The sequence below is a fragment of the Brachyhypopomus gauderio genome, unplaced genomic scaffold (genome assembly GCF_052324685.1).
Source record: "Brachyhypopomus gauderio isolate BG-103 unplaced genomic scaffold, BGAUD_0.2 sc67, whole genome shotgun sequence".
Taxonomy (NCBI): Eukaryota; Metazoa; Chordata; class Actinopteri; order Gymnotiformes; family Hypopomidae; genus Brachyhypopomus; species Brachyhypopomus gauderio.
Genome location: NW_027506888.1, coordinates 1484920 through 1507971, shown reverse-complemented (window position 1 = coordinate 1507971; position 23052 = coordinate 1484920). Strand labels below are relative to the sequence as shown.

The window sequence follows — 23052 nt, the reverse complement described above, 5'->3', positions numbered from 1 at the left end:
GCTTGACATTTGCAGTACTGGAATAGTCACACACACTCAAAAACAGACAAAAATAAATAAATAAATAAAACTTGTTGGCTAATATATAAATTTTATTTGGTCAATACAAAATATCCAAAATGCGTTAAAGAATGCATGTTCCTCAGCTGGGACTAAAAGGGTCAGTCATCAAGGTTTCTTTTAGCAGGTCTGAAAACGTCTCCTTATTCTGCCTTCCTCTCAGACTGAGGACTATCTGCTTCCCTGAGAGAGGAAGAGAGAGAGAAGAGACTCAGGATGCAGCCGGTATTCTGTGGTATGAGCATGAGCACATGTACCTGCAGTATTGCGGCAGCAGGAGAGCAGAGCAGAGCTCGGGGGTGCTGGGCGTCATGACCATCTGAGCTGAACTCAGCATGACCTCCGACCCTTCAGACAGGAGCGGGACAGGCGTGCAGGGAGACAGAGACAGCCAATCTGGAGCTACCATTCCTGTCTCCACACACACACACACACACACACACACACACACACGTGAACCTCCTCATTAACAGCGTAAAAGCAATGTGTTTGTTTTGTGTTGGTATATTGTATAATGGTGATGAGGTCCATTTCAGTGTTTTGGGTGCGTAGACTACTGGACAGGAGCCCAGTGTGACCTTAAGCACCGGGGTGTGAACTTCAATAACTGGGGAGGCCCGTGTGGAGTGGCAGGGTCCGGGATTAGACGGAAGGTTGGTGGCTCAAAGGGAGTCGGGCTGGGGCAGAGTCTGGAGAGCAAGCCCTCACTGTTGAGCCTAGTGGAGCCATCATGGGCTTCATTGTGTAACACCGTCAAAGGGGAGCGGCCTACCTGTGAAGAGCTTGTGAGGTGGTTGATTAAAAGGTGTCCAGTTTAGTGAGTGGGCGGGGCCCTAAGTGAAACCTTCAATGGTGCAACAAAGGATGTTGGACATCTCATCCTGCGTACAGTACCAGTAGGGAGGCTGGGAAGGGCAGAACAGGCCCAGATGGGACTCGAGCACGTGGACGACAGACAGGTCTGTAGGACGTGCTAGTGGACAACATGCTGTTAAGTGTGATGGCAGACAATCTTTCGCGCCTCTCCAATGTCACCTTGGTCGTCCGATATACATGGGCTTAATCTGACAAAAAGAGTTCCTCACACGATAACCTGTGTGAAGGGCAAGTGAGTTAGAGGAAAGGAGTGTTCAGGTACCTGTGCGACACCCTAAGTGTTCTGCTCATCTCATCTGTGTAAACTGTTGGCTCAACGCCGTTTCCTGCGTATGATGTTTAGTTCATATAAAAATAAACAATCAAAATGAAAAATTATTTTGCTTAACTAAAAAAAAAAATCCAAGAACACTTCCTCATTTGTAGGTAAGGAACATTTCCTGGGTCTGGCACAGATTCATTTACCATCATAAAAACTATTACTTCAAATAGCAGCTCAAATGCTTGGTGAGTTTTGGCCTTTTGCAGGTTTAAGAAATGCATCTAGTGTACCTCTGTGTTCGTGTGCATGCGTGTAATTCACCGTGTACCTGTGTTTGTGAGGGCATGCAAGTCACCTGTACCGGTGTGCATGTACACGTGTTTGTGTGCGTCACTGTGTGCCGTTTCCCATCCCTTGCTGGAGTGGGAGGTCTTTCTTACTGGAGATGCACTGAGGAACTGTTGCTTCAGGAGGGAGGCCTTCTGCTGCTCAAACTCACACCTCTGCTTGCGCGCGCACACACACACACACACACACACACACACACACACACATTTCTGTTCCATCAGCCTCACACTGAAGAAGCATCTATAAGAGGAATGAAATTATGTCCTGGCCTTTTAAGGCTTTCTCCTGTCAGTTGATGCTATTCAAATATTTTTCCCCCCCTTCAGGGTAATTGACAAATGAGCAGTGGTTTATCAGCAAAATTTCACACCTCACGGCCCAATCGGATTGCAGCATCGGTGAAAGCCTGCCTCTCTTGCTGGAAATTATGCCTCTGATGATTAAGCTCCACCCACATGTCCTGAAGTTGCTCCCACTCCTCCAGATAATAAGAACCAATCAGAACATCAGGAAGAGGAGGAGCTATATTGTCCTGTAAAAGAGGAAGAAAGAGACAAAGATTGGGGTGTATTTGGGAAGTTTCTGCATTTATGTATAACGCACAGGTGTGTGTCAGTTTAGGTATAGTGTGTGTTTGGAGCGGTGTGTGGATCATGTCAGGTGCCCATCAGGACCTCCAGAAGCTGCTGCTGAACTTGGACCAGGTCTCTGCTCTGCTCCAGCTCCTCCTCAACCCGAGCCAGGAGCTTCTCCTGGTCCGTCCTCACAGTAATGGGACCTACACACACACGTGCGCACACACTTGGTAGAGCCTCAGAAACAATAGCTTTAAAAAAAAAAGCCTGAAGTCAAACACACATCTTACTCTGTGATAGCAGCACCCTCAGCTTTTTCTGTACATGCATCCACTCCAAAACCACACCTCCCGTCACATGATCACCAAGGGACTGCTCTGATTGGATCAGCCTGCTGGTCTCCGGGTCTTCCTCTTCCTCAGTGTCCGTGTCATTCTGCAGAGTCTGACCCACAGAAAGCGGATCAAGAGTTTTCCCAACAGTTTCTGATTCAAAAGAGCTAGGCTAGGATGGTGCAAAGTGTTAAGACAGGAAGCGGAGAATGAGGCGGAGCCACAAGGCTTGGACATGCGCTCACTTGCTGCATGTCGGCTCTGAGCGCGTGCAGTAGCGTTGTGAGGCTGTGGCGTAGCTTCATAGCCTCTCTAAGCTCCGCCTCCCTCCTTTCCAGCATCAACTGCAGTACCTCCTCTTTCCTTAGAGGGTTGAAAGACAGAGAGGGGGGGGGGGGGGGGGGGGGGGCAAATCATTATCTTCAAGAAGTTGCTCAAATGATCAGCCAAACATACCAGCCAAACCCGATGACAAACTCAGTTTAGGAAAAATTGAGGCCTGTGTAAGAGATATTAAATGCTGGATGTCTCTAAACTTCCTACAATTAAATGAGGACAAAACAGAAGTTCTCCTTGTGGGCCCTAAGGCCGCAAGACAGAAAATTCCAAATTTAATGCTTAATCTTGCAGACTACCCCATTACACCTGGCACAGTAGCCAAAAACCTAGGCGTCATACTCGACTCCGACCTATCATTTGATAAATACATAGATAATACTACTAGGATAGCTTTTCTACATCTCTGCAACATTGCCAAATTAAGAAATGCATTATCACAGGATGATGCGGAAAAATTGGTGCACGCCTTTGTTAGCTCCAGATTAGACTACTGTAACTCACTACTGTCAGGATGTTCAAATAGGAATCTAAATAAACTTCAAATAGTTAAAAATGCCGCAGCTAGAGTTCTGACCAGAACTAGAAAATTTCAGCATATTAGACCAGTCCTATCAGCCCTGCATTGGCTCCCAGTTAAATTTCGTATTGATTTAAAAATTCTATTATTAGCATATAAAGCACTACACGGGCTTGCTCCTGAATACCTCCAGGAACTTATTTCCTACTATGAACCCCCACGTCAACTAAGATCACAGGGTGCTGGTCTGTTATTAGTTCCACAAATTAACAAGGTAACAGCAGGGGGAAGAGCCTTTTCTTATAAGGCCCCCCAGCTTTGGAATAATCTTCCTAAATGTGTCCGGGACTCTGACACAGTCACAATCTTTAAATCTAGGTTGAAAACCCACTTATTTAGTCTAGCGTTTGATAATTAATATCCCCCTTAGATAAAGGTACAGATCCAGGGGTTCATAGACGAAGGGTTTTATGGTGGACTGGGGTGCTGGTGCTGTCATCCTGTCACTGCTCGTGGTCACTCAAGTTTGTTGACAGTGCAGTGGACGGATGCCATTGTCTCAGAATGCCCCCAAGCCTATGTTACCTTCTGGTTCTGCCTTTTTAGCTAGGCTGTAATAATTTAACTTAGTGCCGGAGTTGCTGCCACACTCCAGAAATGTTTATAATTTTACCTGTCCTGTACATGTCCTCATACAGAGCTAATTTTCCCTGTTTCATTTCTCCACATGGCTGCCCGCCTGCTTGAGGAATAATGAGATGAGGAGAGACAAGCGATCCATCCTGGGCCGGCCACCTCCTGCCTAACCGGATGCCTACACCACGATGGACATTATTACATCTTTTATATTCTGTCTAAATGGACATTATTGCATCTTTTACATTCTGTCTACATTGTTGTTGTCATGGTGACCGGTGTCGGCCAGAGGAGGATGGGCTCCCCCCCTGAGTCTTGGTTCCTCTCAAGGTTTACTAAGGAGTTTTTCCTTGCCACTGTCGCCTTTGGCTTGCTCACTGGGGGCTAGGACTCGGCACTTGTAAAGCTGCTTTGTGACAACAACTGTTGTAAAAAGCGCTATATAAATAAAATTTAATTTGATTTGATGGAATCATTGGGTGTATTGAATCCCAGTTCAAAACAAAGTACTGCAGTATAATACAAAACTAGGTTTAATCGTTGTCTGGAAAATTATAATTGCAGTCTGGGCCCCTGTGAAACATTCAATCAACCTCAAAATGTTGGTTTGGACCTTTTTTGGTTCAGTGTGGTGCACAATTACAAAGTCATTTTTCCCTTCCCTCCATACTGGTTAATTGTGCTAGGCTAGGCTTGTAATGTGCTGGGCTTGTACCTGAACCTGAAGCTTAGAAGAATGGTTTGGAGGACTTTGCAGCCTCTGATCCATACCTCCCATCCTCTTGTGTGGTTCGTGAGGCAGGCTCTCTCCTTCCTGATGGCTTAGGAAGAGTGCTTTTGATATCTATAGCTAAAAATAGAAAAAACACCCCACCTCAAAACAATGTCATTGTGTGTTTGTAGGCATGATTGCCTGGGTGCTGGCATCCATTTTTAAAATGTCAAGTTAATAAAACCAACTTGGTCTCTTACACAATCCAAAGTTTCTGTGTCGGTCAGTGAACTGAACCAGTTTCTCCCTCATTCTGCTAATAAGTTGATCTTTGCGCCTCAGCTCTGCCCCCTGCTGGTTAAAACGAGACTGCATCTTTGCATTCTGCGGAGGGGAAAAAAGGGGAAGAGTTGGCTGCACATGTAAACATGCGTGATCTGGACCTGTCTGTCCACACCCCTCATACCTTCTGCCGCTCACATCGAAGTGCATCCTGCAGCCTAGCGATGTGCTGATCTCTTTCAGCAAGCGGGTTCTGTGAACAGGAGGGCGGGATCATGTGATCACACGTTCATAACACGGTCTGTGCGCATGCTGAAAAGGCAGGAGAACCGACACCTGAAAGGCCTGGTCTGAAAATTGATCCACGGTACACTGATCTGGGCAGGACCTCATGTAATGCAGAGGGTCTGTCTCAAAGTACCCATGGGGCTGGTTGATATTCTAGCATGCTTGATGCAGCAGGATAGCTGGTTATCAAACGCTCCTTGACCAGGTTATATTGAATACACCATGGTCAGTGAGTCAGGCGTGTTATAGCAGACAAAAATTCAGATGTTGATCTGCAGTGATCGAAGAAATAGGAGTATTTACAAAGCTACCTTAGTAATTATTAGGTACCATAATTGTGATGAATAAAAATCAGACTCATATAAAGCCCAATCGGTTTTGTGAAGTGATCTTGAAACTTCTTAAAGACAGGAACGCTGACCGCCACCTTAAACACGTCACCGTCTTCCGAGGTTTCCACACTTCATAAAGACATTTGTCCTCAGTCAGTTCGTTTCCGACATTACCTGAAATGACGCCTCCGTGTGTTCCCGCTCTTCTTCGACTGCCCTGTAGGGGGTGCTGAAGGACGCTGTATTGTGGCCTGAGCTAGCTTGCAACTGCGCATATGTATTCCGTGTCTCTGGCAATGGGGCAAAGAGAAAGGTTTTCTCTTCATTCATGTTGCATTAATCCTGTGTGAATTGTTAATGTGTTCTGAGTGGTGTGCATGTGTGCGATACCTAAGGAGTCCTGACCCCTACCGCACAGCGTTAGTTTTTTTATTTCATGTTTGTATGCCATCATCTACAACAGACGTAAAAACACACACGCGCCAGGTTTAGCTCAGTTAAAACACACACACACACACACACACACATCAGATTTTGTAAAATGCAATTCCACACTCCCACAAGAGCATATCTAGCACACCCAATGCTTAGTTTTCATAAAAGCGACTTATATATAATCTTAATACCACCTTTCATAAGAACACCTGCACCCTGTGCTTGGGTTCGAGACAATACGCAGTACATTACATCAGGTGGTTAATACGTTACATTGCATTAATGGTATTGCAGTCCCCACCAAACTTGTGAAGTGAAGGTCAAATCTGATTTGCTGTTACCTGAGAATCCACTCGCTCTCTCTTGTCTTCGTTGTCAGGGTGACGGATTTTCACCAGGCCTAAGTTAGCATGGGTGTTTAGCACTCTCGTTCCTAACGTATGTTCGGGGCATTTCTTCCTATTAATCAGTTAATCGGAAATCGAATTGTATGGCTCACTTTAAGGTGTCTTGAGTAGTTGCGCTACTTGATTAGATTACGCATTAAAGAGACTGCACCTGTTGAAACTGTTATAACCAATTAGGACGAGGCACACCGCACAGGACGCTGTTGTATGAGATTAAACAGAACCAAGGATCACACAGGCACCAGAGTGAGAGGCAGACTGTTTTACTGACGAGTACATAGGTGAGAAATGTTCAGATACTTCACGGTAGCACTTTTGTAAGTCGCTCTGGATAAGAGTGTCTGCTAAATGCCACAAATGTAAGGCACACTGGGTGAATAGTCTCAGGCTGGTGAAAACAGAGCCAGGCAGACAAATGGTGTGAATAAGGTCATGTGTCAGTTTCTATACCTGGAGTACTGAATTAGTATGTTTTCCTTCCATACTATATAGATTATGGTGATGCAGACACACAGGAGCTGATCCTGGATCAGTATACTTGCTCCAATACCTAATGCACAAAAGATCCAGAGAGTATGATTCTTTAAGATATCAAACCAAAATATCATGTTTACAAACAATGGCAATCTGTAGCATCTCCTCTATAACCAATGCATCATATGTAAGGTTTACTGTAAAACAAACGTGTTCATAGTGGTGAAGTGTGCCATCAGGTTACTTTTATGGTCCTTCAGGATCTATGGCTCTGCAGGTTTAGAGCCAATAATCTAAACAAACGTAATTAACTTGTTCAGCTGTGCAAGGTTGAATATCTTCAGGGAAGCAGATCTCTAAGAGCAGAATTAGTGGCCCTGCCTTGATGGTTTTGTGGTTGCTGAATTATTACATTTGATTTTATTTTTTAATACAGGGATGCTGTGGGCTAACTTGTGCCTTAAGTGTCCCAACATCTATAATCATGCATGGTGCCACCTCACTGATGTCAGGAGTTTTGAAGCCTACATTTCAATTACTTTCAAGAATTCAAAACTGCAAAAAAAAAAAAACAAAACCTTGTAAATAATCACACACAGCCCACGTTCCCCCATTCCACTGGGCCACAGCTTTATTCCATCACGCCCAGGACGGTCACAAAGTCGGTAGCACACCGATGCGCTGACGGGGGTTTTGGTGCACACTGTGATGCTTCAGAATGTTACGCCTGCATTACTTTAGTATGCAGTTATGATCCACAACACTTCACAGTGCCTAATAAATTAGTAGAGGATTAGTTTGAAAAATTACATCTACAAATCACTACTAGCAGATTTAATAAAACACTCCAATATATATCTAGTAAAAACTCTTTTCTTCATATAAAAAGATAACGTGATGCTCACTGATGATCATGACGTAGGTACTGTAGTATAAAAGAGATCTTATTTAAATAATGATGCAGACCAGCTTTGATTGGGCTACTTCACAGCCTTCCAAACATGAAAGGTTGGATTCAGGATTCCCATTACAACTTTCTTACTTAAATTGGAAGTTTTGAATACATTTAAATGTGTACCTCATTCTGTTAGAGGGTAAAATATGGTATGCACTCAGGAGATGCCAATGTAGGAAAAACCAGCCTTGATTAATTGGGGGATAAAAAGAGCAAGTGGATCACTCAATAACGATATAATTATAGGTAATGTAGTTTTAAGGATAATGTTTTACAGTATTGCACTGTAAAAACATTATTCCTATGGCTCGTACCATGTTACACAGTGTAAGAATAGCGTTCAGAGAGTCCATGTGAACAGATGAATGCAGCAAGTGTTTTCTCTGTTGTGAGGTGTGTGTAGTGTTCTCCTTCAGATGACCATCTTCAGCTCTCAGCAGCTATAGAAAAAAAGTCTAATTTTAGCTTGTGTGCCAGAAATAAAGCAAAACATTGACAAGAAAGCGCCAACGAAATGCAATGTAGGCCACAGCAGGAAAACAGCTGAGGGGTATGTTATTAATATGTTGGTAAGAAATAAACATTTAAACATGTTACTTTTCTTGCGAACGTTTAAAAGGTAGAGTACAGTGAAAGGTCGAGAGCCTTTCGTTAGAGCGATAAAGGGTGATGTTAGTACAGGACAGAATAGTAGTGGATGGGGAAATTCAAGCCAGCGTAGGTTCATCTGGATACCTCAAAGAAGCCCGCATGATTTGGGTGGGCGGAAAGGGTTGTCGCCGGACGGTACACCCATCAGCAGTGGGTCTTTATGAGCGTTTTGAAGACAGAAATTCTTCAGGTCCGTTGCTGCCTGAGACACCTATAAAATAATGGCTTAAACGTCAATTGGTTGTCTCCTAAATAACACTTTAAACAGCGCTTGTCAACAAATAGCTAATGACCACCAAATAAGCGAAAAATAAAGGTCAGCTGACGCTGCTATAGCTTCGTTATGCCAGTGTTTTTGCTGGGCTGAATAGCTCCGTATCGGCTATAACTCTACAACAAAGTAAACTAAGAGTGACGACGGGGTCGGTGCGAGTCAGATAACTTAATATTAATCATTCTCTAGGCAAAACTCTGAGTTTCGTTATCACTGTGTAAATAAACATGATCGCACCTCGTCTGGATTGAAGTCTCGAACCACTTGCGTTTCAAAAAGAGCCAAGCAGTTGCTAGCTAGTTAACTTTGCTAGCCGCATAGCTAATCCACGGACACTTTAGATGTCGGTTACTTGGCTAACCTGGCTAACTCTACTTAGCCGTGGCACGTTTGCTATTTTTATCCAAAAGGAGTAACTTCAAGTTTGAGCACTTACGTGAATTCGGCGGACACTCGCCTCCAGTCGCAGTTGTTTAACAGCTTTGTGAGCGATGGCCAAGGTGGAGCTGGCGTTATTGTTGGACATGATGGCAACTTCGCGAAGAAACCGAAACGCCCAGGGGACACGGAAGTTTTTAGTTAGCCAGCTGGCTGTACTAGCTAGTTACTCAAAGTCCGCCTCTACAGGGCTACCAGATACATACACTGCCATAATCTCCCCAAGGCGATCCGGTAACAAACAAAGGCGTTTCTCTTTTTTATTTAACTAAAACGATAAATTGTTCATGCTTTTATGACGCCATGTCTAAAAACAGAAACGTTATAAACATTTATAGTGAGCTGTAACCCAGTCTTGGATATGTAACCAAGTAAAAACAAACAAGCAACAATAACAAAATATATCAACTATTCTAAATAGTAAATGTTTGGCAATATCTACTGACACTTATTCCAACCGCTAATAGTAGTATGCTTTATTTAACCAGGAAAAGTCTCATTGAGATAAAAAACATCTTTTTCAAGAGTGAAGTGGCCAAGACAGCAACATAAAACAGACAACCAATCAAAATAACATACCAGATACACAGTACATATAATCAACAAGTGTCACATAGACTGTAGGGCAATTACATTAAAAAGTAATATTTTTTTCTCTGTCCTATAAAATTTATTTGAATTTTCCCAAGGTGACAAGAGGTAATAACTAAGTCCCTCTGTATGTTGTTCCAGGTGGCAGGGACAAAACTTTTAAAAGTCTTCTTTTCCAGTTCAGTACAGACCATACTGTGGCATGTACTCACTTAACATAGGCCCACATAATCCTACAATAACACCTACACATACGTATGAAATTCCTTGCAAGACATATTTTTGAAAATGTATTGCACAAATAGGATCCTTTTCAATGATTCAACTGAGAGCTGGTTCCTCTCCTTTGTCCACTGGCTCTGCATCAGTGAAGAAAACTCTCCCCACATTTGCATTGTGATGAGGAAGTGCAAAAACAAACTGTGCAATCATCAGCAGTTCTGAGTAGCATCCAATGCTTTTGGCCTTCTCAAAGTATTTGGTCCACTTCTGGTGCACCTGCAGGTAGGGTGACCAGATGTCCCGCTTTGTGCGGGACGGTCATGCAATTTCCTTACTTTTCACGCGTCCCGCAAATTAAGACATTGTCCCACATTGTTATTGAAAGTCAGACTGCAGTTTTAAAATGCGTGTATCATAGTCTGGTATTAGATGGCTGTGTTGTCTGTCATCAGGGGGCGGGGCGAGCTGTTTTGATCACGTCAACAAAACAGGAACGCGGACGCACGTCAAGGGTCACGCCAACACCGGCATACAACATGAGATATGGAGGAAAGGAAGGTAAACACGACCCGTACAGCTATCTACCCCTGGGGGAAACCAGTACAAGGCGAGTCTGGTAAAGTTTTGTGTAAAGTTTGCTTGAGTCATTTTTCCGTTTGACACGGAGGTGAATACGACGTGAAACAACACAGACAATGCGAGACTCACAAAAAATGTGTTGTTCAAAAGGAGGTTTCACAGTCTATGCTTGCGGTCCTTGAAACAAGATTCAAAAGTAGATAAAGTAACAGCAGCTGAACTAACTAGCGTTTACCACACTGTGAAACATTCCCCATCATACAGGTCAGAAGACTGTGGTCAGAGGCGGTCTTTGCATAGAGGCGTGGCTAGGCAACTGCCTTGGGCCCCTCCCACTGCAGCCCACTGTAGGGCCCCCTGATTAGCTAAATTATTTCTCACATATTAATGTTGATGGACCCCCTAGCTAAATTCGCCTTGAGCCCCCAAATTGCTAAGTCCGCCGTGGACTTACTGACTGTGGTAATAAGCTAACATCGACTATGTTTCCAGACTCAGATATTGCAAAGAAAATGTCATGTGGTCGTACAAAGGCAGCATCCATAGTTACAGATGTGCTTGCACCTGCCTCTGTGGAGAGCTGTTTAAGATAATTAAAAATGCCTGTGGTTCAAGAACTGACAAGTAATAAAGTCAACATGCTTTCAGTGGCACCTAATAATGGCACCACTGTCTTTGAGATATTGGACACCAGAGCTGGGTGTCCTAATATATATATATATATATATATATATATATATATATATATATATAGATTATTTTAAGACTACCTTGATGCATTGGTGTCCCACACAAACATAGTCTTTGTCCCACATCTGGTCACCCTACCTGCAGGCCCATGAATGCATCATCACTGCAGCTTTCTATGAATTTCTTCAGATTAGCAACTTGGTCAAAGTATTTAACATCATCAATTGGCACCCCCTTTTCTCCAAGGTACTTGATGCAGGCCTCCACATCATTCCACTTTGGTGGCTCACTCATGTCCATCCACATGAATGGTGAGAACTCCACCATTCTCCACTTCTCCAGATACTCCAAACATGAACTGTACATGCCAAGCACATCAGCTATGAACTTGTCACAGCCCTCTTCATGTCCTCCTCTGCGATTGTCGGCCAACAGTCCCTTAACTTTGAGGGACATGAAATTGTTGTTGTTCCGTTCAATTAGAATGTTGTGGAGGCTGCTCAATATTTTCTTAACCTCCATGATGGAGTTCTCCCTTTCAATTTCTTGAATTTGATTGTGGAAGACTGACATGAGTGAGTGCATGTGCCACAAGTATATTTCACTAAATGGGTTTTCAAAAAATCCTTTGATCATCTTGGATGGATTTTCCTGAGACGAAAAGAATGCTTTTAAAGCAGGGAACATCTGCAGCATGCTCTCTATGCCTGGGAACAGAGACAGCCACCTGGTCTTGCTATGTGACAGCATTCTCCTGTATTCAACATTCACAAAATTGCAGTATTATTTGAGGGACTCTGTGCGCACAATGTAAATGTGGAAGTACTGGTAGATTAAAAAAAATATTTTCAATGTCCGCATCAAGTCTGTTTGCCTCGTGATGGACACAGTTGTTAAGAATATGCGCTGAGCAACCTATGCCAATCAGTGTTTTGTTTTGTAGCATTCTCTTCAAATTTGCAAATTTCCCCCTTCGTCATGCCAGGTTCCACCAAAATTAAGACAACCCCTCATCAATCAGAATACCTAGATATTTGTAGCACCCGACAACCTCAATTTCAACCCCTTGAACAGTTAACAAGCTGGCAAGGAGTGGAGGGAGCTGCTTACCATTTGAAAACAGCATGAAAATTTTGCAGATTGCAAACTGGGATTTTGCTTGTAAGACAGATGAAGATGAACAATAAATAACAATATCATCAGCATAAAGATGGGATTCAGCAGAAGGCAAAGATTATTACCACATAGATTATTAATGTAAATTGTCAACAACAAAGGCCCTAATAAGGTTTGAGGCACGCCTTTTTAAAACAGGAAGGAGGGAGGAACTGGTCGTTAAACCATTTTACAGTCTGAGCTGATAGATCGACTCCACAAGATTGGATTATCAAGATGTTATGATCCATAGTGTCGAATGCTTTGGATAAATCCACAAAAAGTACAGTATGCCATCCAGGGCATCTATAATGTCATTTATCACTGAGAGCAGCAGATATTGTACCTGTGCTTTTTCAGAAAACTTGACTGATGCTGTCAAAGCACGAATATGGTATCTAAGAATGTCTTCAACTGTTCCACAACAAGTTTTCAAAAACTTTGGAAAGTACACACAATTGTGAGGTCAGTAGTTGTCTCCAAATGAGGATTTAATTACTTAAATACTGTTGATAATTTTGAGTACTTTTATCAACATAAAAATGAAAAAATCCCAGTTCTAACACAAGAAGTCAAGTGATTCCTCAGTTGTTTGAAGACCAGCCAGTCACTCTGGGATTTAGATCGCCTGGCCTTAGCCCAAACAGTGTCTTGATCTTTTAACAGAATAGACAACTTTGCAGAGAACCATGGGTTATTTCTACACTTTACTCCAAATCTACAGAGAGGAACATGTTTATTAATAAAAAAGTAAAACACATCATAAAAGTATTTCCAAGCCAATTCTACATAATCAAAGAATGATATCCTTGACTAATCAAAGAGCCACAAATCATGATGGAAAGCCTGCTCACAAAATTGTTTCTCTTTTCAGGATGAACTGTGGACTGGATTTCACAAGTTTAGTACGTCTGACAATGGCTATGGTACAGCGATCACTTATCATTTGCAAAAATGCCAATATTTGAATACTTGTATGGACAATTTGTTAAAAACAAATCAAGGAGAGAAGATTTATCTGGAATTTTAGCATTTGGGCGTGTTGCTTCATTAACCATTTGTGTTAAATTAAGAGTATTACAAACGGATTTAAAACAAGTAGAGATGGGGGGAAAACCAAACCCAAGTCACCTGTAAAGTGGACCTCAGAAAGCCAGGCTGAATATGGTCTGTCACCCCACGGCAGTGATAAAGTAGCCCTGAAAAAGTTCCAGCTTCAAAGCAAGAAATTCAAACTGTCTACTTGGAGAAAGACATGACTGAACAGTGACATGAACTTTATGCTTGACATGTATCGCAATGTCACCACCTTTTTCAGGACGGTCACATCGAAATACATTATAACTTTTGTTTGCTATCTCTCCATCACACTGTAAAATCTAATTAGTTAACCTTACTTAAAAAAAGCATGTCTTAAAAAAACTAAGTAAAGAGAAATAGGTATGGCATGTTGTACTAACTAATGCTTACTTAGTAAAGTTTACTTGTGCTGGAGTTTAAATAACTTTAAAAACAGCATATAGACTTGATTTACTTTAAGTGCACTTCTGACTTAGTATAGTCTATGCAGGATTACCATTTAAACAACTTAATCAACTGCAGTGAAGTCAACTGTGTGTGCATTTAAGATAAATCATTTATTTTAGTTTGGCTAACTAATGTGACATTTCCTGCAACTTATATTTTGTGAGTTATATTTACTTGAACAGCAAGCTGATTTACTTGTTAAAACCATGCAAACCGATTGCCTTAAAAAGACCATGTAAGTTTTACTTGTATAACTTTAGTACTTGAAATACTCATTATACAATAATGAAAAACAGATTCCATTCTTTTTAAAATACAATGATACAATCAAGGTACTGACAGTTCAATGTTCAATTACATGCCATTTTATTTATTTATTTATCATAGTGTCTGCTGAAAATAGGCCTGGCTTCCATTTAAAAGAACACATCTGTGCAAATATAGGCCAGCAAAAAAATCATATATGAAATTATCATAATATCCATAGCCTGTAAACATAACTTCCTAATGAACCCTTGGGCTGTAAATCTCAAAGCACTGCGATTCAGTTCTCAACAGCTATAAGAAACAGAACATGAGCTGTCATAACATCAATCACTCTATATATATTCTAACTCGATAGAATATTTTTAAGAGTTTGTAGTTTAGGTGGAAGCTTGTTCTGCCCCAAGCTGAGCTGCACTCTTTGAATAAAGTTGAAAGTGTTCTTCATGGCTTTGGGGTAATCCAAGTGTAAAGCATACACAAACCCATACAAGAAGCACATTGCTTGAGGTAGGTTCTGTAGATTATCCATCACAATACCTCCCTCGACAATGATGGCAGTAGACACTGGGACAAGATGGAGATTATCTGGATAGGGAGGAATATCTTCACTCATGACAGTCGGTACCCCAACAGATACTGGCACCCAGGAGTCATCACTGTCTGAACCCTGTGTAAAAAAATTAAACAAAAACATTACAACAAGGACTTGACCATGACACACAGATGTAGTATTTACATAACACAGTTTTAGAGATGTAATACTTGCAAATCTCAGTTTTGGACACTGCTCAGTTACCATGCAGCCTGCCATGCCCATCACCGTACTGAACTCATAGGGGTATATTTGACATTAAATCACTCCCCACCACCCTGTGTGTTCCTTTAACATGCAACTATTAGACTATTAGAATCTACCAAGGACATGTTGTAGAAGCTACTGGGGTCATCACCAAGTAGAACAGGCAGGCCTCGGAGTACAAGGGTGCGCATCGCTGTCACATCAGGTTTCTAGAAATAGATAACGAACAAAAAAAGGTTCAGAATAAACCAACAATCAAATGCTACAATACAGATATTACCAAAGTATATATGAAGCATGTGTCACCACAATGTTTATTCAACAGTGCAGCAAACAGTTATTGATTAGAGAAGTGATTTTTAAGATACAGTCCACAGTACTGGACCACAACACTTAAAGGAGTGTTGGCGATTTAGCTACTAAAAACATTATAGGATAGCAACACGGATCTTACAGAGGTTGTGCACATACCACTTCTCTTGTCAGAAAGACAACGCACCTAGTTCATGCATCACCTGAAAATAATGAACAAAAATACACTGCTGGTGGTGGTGAATACAGGTGTCCAACTACTACTGAAGACACCTACAGCTCTCACAATGAATATTCCATAAATGTTAGTGCTGTTACCCTGCCTCCTACCTCACCTATAAGGGTATTTTGTTAAGCAGTGTTTTCTTGTTTGGGTGTACCATTGGGAACTATTTTGCAGCAAGCATTTTAGTATGTGTATGTACATAAAAGTAAACTAAAAAAGTCTAGAAAAATACAAATAATGTAGTTGAATACTGACTATCTAATGACAGCTGGGTGTACCTAAGCTTGGTGGAGGGATATGAAATTGCATCCTAAGCCAAATGTCAGTTCTTCACAGCATTAGAACCATGAGCAGGGCAGCATTAAAACTACTCAGCCCTGAATCAATTTGCATCACAAACTCAGCCAGTCTCTCCCCAACAGTTCCTTTCTTGGACTTGAAGACTGTGACTAAACGTGGTGTGTAGCGGTCCATAGCATCAAAATAGTCATTCTGTAGGTTGGTGAACTCTGCAAACACCTACAACACAGCAAAAAAAATCAAAAACAAAAAAAACAACCATACTGTGACAACATACAGTGTAAATCTATCAGTCCCACCAGGATTTCGCGGGCCTTTTTTGTGATTATTGCGGGCTAAAATGTTTGTTGCGGGTGTTTTTCAAAAAAATTGCGATGGAAGTTGCGGTGTGTTTTTGCTTTTTTGTGAGTACATTACAATAGGGAGTAAATGTTGTATGGTTTCCTCTATTTAGTAGTCCATTTTAATTATCTATTTACCTATTTATTCAGGCTTGGCAACTTTTCAAGATCGCTTGGAGTGAGATTTGAACCTGGAGGGGGTGGCGAACATTAATTGTTGACGGGGGGGCGGGGTTAGCGAACATAAGTTGTTACCGGGCGGCCTGTAAAATGGACACAAATTAAGTATTATATCGAGATCGATCGCCAGTGGTTGGCGCCAGAGCGAACTAGTAACTCATAGATATGGATCAGAGATAAATAAACTTTATCTCTGACTTTAAACTTTATCTCAGTTTAAAGTTTAAACTTATAAACTTTATCTCAGACCCTCGCCGCTTGCGTGTGCTGCAGTGACTTCGCGGGCTACCGTTGCATTGTGGGGAATGTAGTGTTTATGCGTGCAAAACACCATCGGGCGGCTGTGGCCTGCGGGCCGGTTCTAATAGTAATTAAATATCATCCAGGGGGCCATAGATAATCAATTCGCGGGTCGGATCTGGACAGTTTATCCCCGCTTTCATGTAGTGTACCGGGATACTGCTTTCCCCGATCTTTTTGCCGTTATTTTCGTCGCTCATGCTGCTTTCAGTCTGCTCCTCTTGAACGTATATACGGAAGTAAGGCGGGAGTTTGTCGACGTCACATCAATACGACATCAGTGATTGGTCAAATTTGCGGGAAAGTTGCGGTGATTGGCTGAAGTTGCAACACCGCCCTGAATTCGCGGGGTTTGCTTGAAGTTGTGTTGAAGTTGCAAATCGCAACATCGCAACTTTCTGGAGGGTCTGATCTATACTGCTTAAAGTTGTATGTAAAAACTCTACATCATGGTGTTATGTGGTCTACATGACACTAGTTTTCAGATGAAACTTAAAATTAAATGTAGTTTATCATGGGGTGAATGAAGATCATGTACTTGTCTCTCCGTAAAAAGAGCTGGCCACCGTTCCTTCAGTATTTTCACTGGAGGTCTGTTCTCCACAATCTCCCGTCTTCGTAGTGGGAAGCTCTTTGATGCAGACAGTTGCACTAGGGTTCCGTTTTTTTCATTTCTTCAACCGGGAGCTTTCTCCCAGCCTCTAGGCTACCTTCATTCTGCCCATCAGGAAGGTCTGGTAAGTAATTTACCTCATATCTTCTTGGTCTTTTGAGGCCTTTTGATGTAATTTCAGGGGCACCTCCTTTGCCTGCATTTACAGCAACCTCTCTAAATCCTGCTTTTCTCAGTTTAGTGCGATAGTTCCCCATTTTGAATTTGAGGCTATTCTTCCAGCCAGAACACCCATCTGGTGAGCCTGGTTCCTTTAGGCAGGGATGTGCTCTTATGAGTGCTAATGCCACAGACTGGATCCGCTCCTCATTTGGATAGGCATCAAATTTGTAAATCATTTCAGAAAGCTTTTCCAAAATACTGTGCTTCATGTCTCTTGGTACATTCAGATATGTTTGGTCTCGTAGATATCAGATTCAGATTCAATACTTTATTGCCATGCAACTTGTGCTAGTTGCTAGGGATTTGTTTCAGTGTGCTCATTGACAAGAAACATAAAAACACAGTAAAAGACATAAATAACATATTACACACAAGATACATAATAAATATATATAGCAAATATCAAATAAAAGTATTAACAACTATGTCAGTCACAGTGGCTTAATTTAAGGTGTTGGTGCAGCGTAGGGAGGCTATTTAAGTGCCTGATGGCGTTGCAGTATGTGCTGTTGAGAAAACGTGATGTTTTAGATGTTATGGCTCTCAACCTCCTACCTGATGGGAGGACGCTAAAGAAGGAGTTAGCTGGATGTGATCGATCATGTAGTATTTTCAGTGCTTTCCGACAGATGCGTGTTTTGTAAATGCTAGAGATGCAGGGAAGTTTGCAGCCAATGATTTTTGAGGCTGTGCGAACTACCTTGTCTACCTGCATCCTCTGCTGGACCGTGGAGTTGCCATACCAGACAGTGATAGAAAAGGTCAGAACACTTTCAATAACTGCATGGTAAAACTGCAACATCCCCTCACGGGCCACCCCAAACTTCCTTAGCTGACGCAAGAAGAAGAGTCTCTGGTGAGCTTTTTTGATGATACAATTAAGATTTTGGTCCCATTTCAGGGAAGATTCTATTGTTGTGCCTAGGATTTTAAAACTATTCACTCGTTCCACTTCCACACTGTTTATGTACAGGGGCTGAGATGCCTTCTTTTGTCTGGGGAAGTCTACACACCATTGCATAAGTGCCTGTACCTTGTTCCTATATGCAGAATCATTATCATCCGAAATTAGACCTACTACTGTAGTATCATCCGCAAATTTTATCATTTTAACAGACTCAGTGTGTGATTTACAATCATTTGTGTACAGAGAATATAAAAGAGGTGATAGCACACATCCCTGAGGGGCACCAGTGCTTATGAATCTGACCTCTGAGGTGTTATTATGGATTTTGACCACTTGTGATCTCTGTGTTAAAAAGTCAAGAATTATGAATTCCCATCTGCTGCAGCTTATAGAATAGCTTGCTGGGCAAGATTGTATTAAAAGCCGAACTATAGTCTATAAAAAGAATCTTAGCATAGTTGCCTGGGACCTCAAGGTGCTGCAGGATGGAGTGTAAACATAAGGACACAGCATCGTCGACCGACCTATTTGGCCTGTATGCAAACTGACCAGGGTCCAGGCTGGTCATTTTGGACAGGCGATCACATATTAGCCGCTCAAAGATCTTCATCACCACAGATGTTAGGGCTACAGGTCTGTAATCATTCAGGCATCTGATAATGGGTTTCTTGGGCACCGGAATAACAATAGCAGATTTAAAACAAGCAGGGACCCTGTTTTCCCTCAATGACCAGTTAAAAATATCAGTAAAAACAAAGGTTAATTCATTAGCACAGAACTTTATGATGGCAGATGATACAAGATCTGGTCCTGCAGCTTTCCTGCTATTTTGTCTTTGCAACAGGAGTCTAACCTCATATTCTTCAATAATAAAGGGGGGTTTGGAGGGATTGGTAATTGTTTGTCCAGCGATAACATCTTGCTGCTTATCAAAGCATCATATGCAAGATTAGCCAGCCTCAATCTATATTCTACATCAACTGAGAATTTCGGAATTTCAAAAAGGTCTGGCCATCGCTCTTATCTTGTTGATGATGAGCTGTGTGTGGACAAAATCTCTATCATCAGACGCATCAGACATACTAGTGGCAGAGGCAGGCACCATGGTCAGTGTCCGCAATGGAATGACCTTTACAGTAGCTCTTGTATTTGGCAAGCCTCCTATGTCATCCAGGTTGCAGAGGGCATTATTGAAGTCAGGGTCTTCATACATAACAATGAAGTCATACTGCAGATTGCATTTTTCTTTCATTGTCATCTTCAGCTCTTCAACACTTTCTGGTTTGCGGTCCAGTGACACTTTTCGTATGTCCTGTTCATATATAATAATAGCATTCCATGGTCCTAGAGAGAGTAATATTATTATTATTATTATTATTATTATTATTATTATTATTATTATTATTAAGTTAAACTTGTATAGCGCCTTTACAAGTCCCAAGGTCGCTTTACAAATATAAGCAAAAATTAAACAACAAAATTAAACAGAGCCCGAAGAAGGTGCAGAGGAAAAATGAAGGGAAAAAGGTGAGTTTTCAATAAGACTTTAAACTGAGGGAGAGAAGAAGTAGAGCGAAGAGAGGGGGGAAGAGAGTTCCAGAGCAAAGGGGCTGCGACACTGAAGGACCGACCACCCATAGAGCTGAGCCTGAACCTGGGGACCACCAAAAGGCCTGCTTCCGAAGACCTGAGGTTATGAGAAGGCTTATAGGGTTTTAGGAGGTCGAGTAGATATTTAGGAGCCAGGCCATGAAGTGCCTTGAATGTAAGAAGTAAAACTTTATAGTGTATGCGTGAGGTGATGGGCAGCCAATGAAGTCTCTCAAGAACAGGAGTAATGTGCTCAGATTTTCTAGTGTAGGTGAGAGTCCGAGCTGCAGAATTCTGCACTATTTGTAGAAGTCTAAGTGACTTAGCAGGGAGTCCATATAGCAGTGAATTACAGTAGTCTAGGCAGGAGGTGACAAAAGCATGTATCAGCGATTCAGCTGCAGTGGTGGGTAATAGAGGACGAATACGAGAAATATTACGAAGGTGGAAGAATGCCGACCTAGACAGGGACTCGATGTGTGGTTCTAATGACAAATAAGAGTTAAAGAGAACACCTAGGTTTCGGACAGTGACTCATGGAGAAATTGGAATGTCATTTACCGTGAGAGCAGGAGTTTTGAACGAGTTAACCATGGACTTGGATTATAAGGAATGATTATAAACTCTGTTTTGTGTGCATTTAATGAAAGAAAATTTGCCCGAAGCCAGGAGTTCAGGTCAATAAGACAACTATTTAACTGGGGTAGAGGAAAAGGTGCAGTTGGTTTGAAACTGAGGTAGACCTGTGTGTCGTCAGCGTAGCAGTGAAAATGTAACTTATGACTATGAAAAATATAACCAAGGGGGAGAATATAAATTATAAAAAGGAGGGGGCCAAGGACGGAACCCTGAGGGACACCATGCTTAATGGGTACTGTGTCAGACGTGTGGTTCCCCATTGAAATAAACTGAAGCCTGCCAGTCAGATACGAATGGAACCAAGATAGCACGGTTCCAGAGAGACCAATCTCGGAGAGCCTAGTCAGGAGAACATCAGGAGTCAGGAGTAAATATAACTTTAGTGCCCATTTCACAAATTCTTTCAGCATAGTATGTAACGCTTTAGTGTCACATAAACATGGCCTTTAACCTTGTAAGAGGATAAGGGTAAAATATCATTCAGCTCAGACAGCTGGGTGACTGTGACTATTTTTTGGAGCCAAGGTAAGTGCTACATTCTTGAAATTATGAGTGTCGTACAACCTTTTTAAAAAAAACTGTTTCCCCTCAAAACGCATTGTCCATACATCTACTAGTGGGCCAAAGGTTTTAATCAGTTGAGGATGGTGTTCAATAAAATGATGTTTTGGACGAAGTCTGTAGCCCGGAAAGGTTTTTTGCAGTAACTCTATATGTTCTGAGATTTTGCAATCCAGGAAGTTGATTAACTCTTCATTAAAGCGTGATGACATTACCATCTCCAGTATATCTTTTAGGCATCAGTATCTCACAGTATCTGTGAAGACAGTCAAATGCGTGTTTTCCACTACGCCGGTTTTAGAAGTATTAGCGGCTCGCTAGGCTTGTAAACAAACCGCCACCACGAAAATTTAGCAGTGTGTCGCCCCGTTTGTGCAGGTGAGCCCGCAGACCGGCTGGGGAGCCGCATGAAACCAGGCAAAGAGCTGCATGTGGCTCCCGAGCCGCGGGTTGGCCACCCGTTCTATATCATCTCGTTTAAACATGCAAAACCGACAAAAATAATTTGCTGCAAAACTCTCCTGGAAACCTGCCAAATAGTGCCAAAAAACACTTTCTGCTAGTTGTTCAAGATACACACTAGGGCTGAACGATTAATTGCATTTGCGATAATCTTGCGATATTTTAAATCGCGATTCTCTAATCGCACAGGCTGCGATTTAAACTGGTCACGTGACTTGGGAGTGAGCGAGCTGAGCCGAGGACGAAAGGAGCAAACCCGAGCAGGAGGCAGAGAGGTGAAGTTAACACAGCGCACTTTAACTTGTTGCACAATGGCTTCAGGCTCGACAGAAGCTGACACAGCTGAAAGTCTAATACCAAAGAGGGGCAGCACATCAGTTGTGTGAAATTACTTTGGCTTTAAAAAAGATGCTGCTCAACGTCAGGTACCCTGTAAAACATGCCTTGCTACTGTTGCTACGATGCGAGGTAACACTACAAACCTTCAGCATTAAAAAAAACACCACAAAGCCTCGTATGATATTTGTAAGGCTAAAATGCCAACGACCAGTGCTGCGTCTTCAAATACGCCAAAGTGTTTCTCTGTGCTTATACAGCCTTAGTATGCGGTGAGCAGCGAAATACCATAAAATCACGCATATAGGCGCAATCAGATTTAAAGCACGGATGAATCGCGAAAGCGCGGATAGCTTGACCGCGGTCCAGCAGACAGGGTTCACTGACCGAACCGTTTGAAAGTGTAACTCCTTATGGATGTAATTTGAAGCGGCACGCTGAAATAATTCGGGCAGTAACGGAGTTCATAGTGAAAGACATGATGTCCGTTAATATAGTGAACAAGCCCGGCTTCATGGCTTTGTTAAACACACTGGATATGCGCTACCAAACGCCCTCACGCACATATTTTAGCCAAGTTGTTATACCTGCAGGGTTGCCAACTCTCACGCATTGAGCGTCTTAGACTAAAAAGTTACTCGTTCGCTCTGGCGCCAACCACAGGCGATCGATCGATTGCGATATAATAATAATACTTAAATTTAGTCCATTTTACACCACCCCGATAACAACTAATTACGTTCGCCGCCCACTCCAGGTTCAAGTCTCACTCCAAGCGATCTTGAAAAGTTGGCAACCCTGTTTCGGCATTTTTTTATACAGCTCAGATACAGAGTTTCCTGAAAACAGTGGGGAAAAAATCGCGACTTTAAATCACAATCGCAATTTATAGATAAAAAATTGCAATTACATTATTTTCCAAAATCATTCAGCCCTAATACACACCATGTTCCTCAAGAGTTGCAAGATCCTGAACGAGAGGATGAAGAACTTCAGCATAACCATGCTCTTTCACAGTGTTAACCTAGCAGAGCAAGTTG

The 23052-nt window shown here is 42.1% G+C and overlaps 2 protein-coding genes and 1 long non-coding RNA gene across 8 annotated transcripts; 1 reads left to right on the top strand and 2 right to left on the bottom strand.

Moving 5' to 3' along the window:
* Nucleotides 1–70: 70 nt before the first annotated feature.
* LOC143490820 (afadin- and alpha-actinin-binding protein) lies at nt 71–7331 on the bottom strand. Of its 5 annotated transcripts, XR_013124994.1 has the most exons (14): nt 6336–7331; nt 5950–6013; nt 5734–5849; nt 5124–5192; nt 4918–5041; nt 4717–4795; nt 2699–2816; nt 2412–2565; nt 2221–2324; nt 1917–2078; nt 1527–1701; nt 1199–1262; nt 318–471; nt 87–243 (listed from the first exon to the last, which is right to left on the bottom strand). XR_013124994.1 is itself a non-coding variant. In XM_076989320.1 (13 exons), exons 2-13 carry the CDS (start codon nt 6011–6013, stop codon nt 204–206), a joined length of 1359 nt encoding a protein of 452 aa, XP_076845435.1. In that variant the 5' UTR covers nt 6336–7331; the 3' UTR covers nt 71–203. The 5 variants fall into 5 exon arrangements, 4 of the variants coding, with proteins under 4 accessions (XP_076845435.1, XP_076845438.1, XP_076845436.1 ...); XM_076989320.1 differs by lacking the exon at nt 1199–1262 and having other exon boundaries at nt 71–243; XM_076989323.1 differs by lacking the exons at nt 87–243; nt 1199–1262 and having other exon boundaries at nt 329–471; nt 1639–1701.
* Nucleotides 6413–14183, top strand: LOC143490836 (uncharacterized). Of its 2 annotated transcripts, none has more exons than XR_013125000.1 (3): nt 6413–6682; nt 10459–10613; nt 13305–14183. It is a non-coding gene; the product is annotated as an uncharacterized LOC143490836 (long non-coding RNA). The 2 variants fall into 2 exon arrangements; XR_013125001.1 differs by lacking the exon at nt 6413–6682 and adding an exon at nt 9347–10288.
* On the bottom strand, nt 7477–9324 carry LOC143490833 (guanine nucleotide-binding protein G(I)/G(S)/G(O) subunit gamma-5). Its single transcript, XM_076989342.1, has 3 exons — nt 9192–9324; nt 8566–8692; nt 7477–8270 (listed from the first exon to the last, which is right to left on the bottom strand). Exons 1-2 carry the CDS (start codon nt 9279–9281, stop codon nt 8567–8569), a joined length of 216 nt encoding a protein of 71 aa, XP_076845457.1. The 5' UTR covers nt 9282–9324; the 3' UTR covers nt 7477–8270; nt 8566.
* Nucleotides 14184–23052: the final 8869 nt, after the last annotated feature.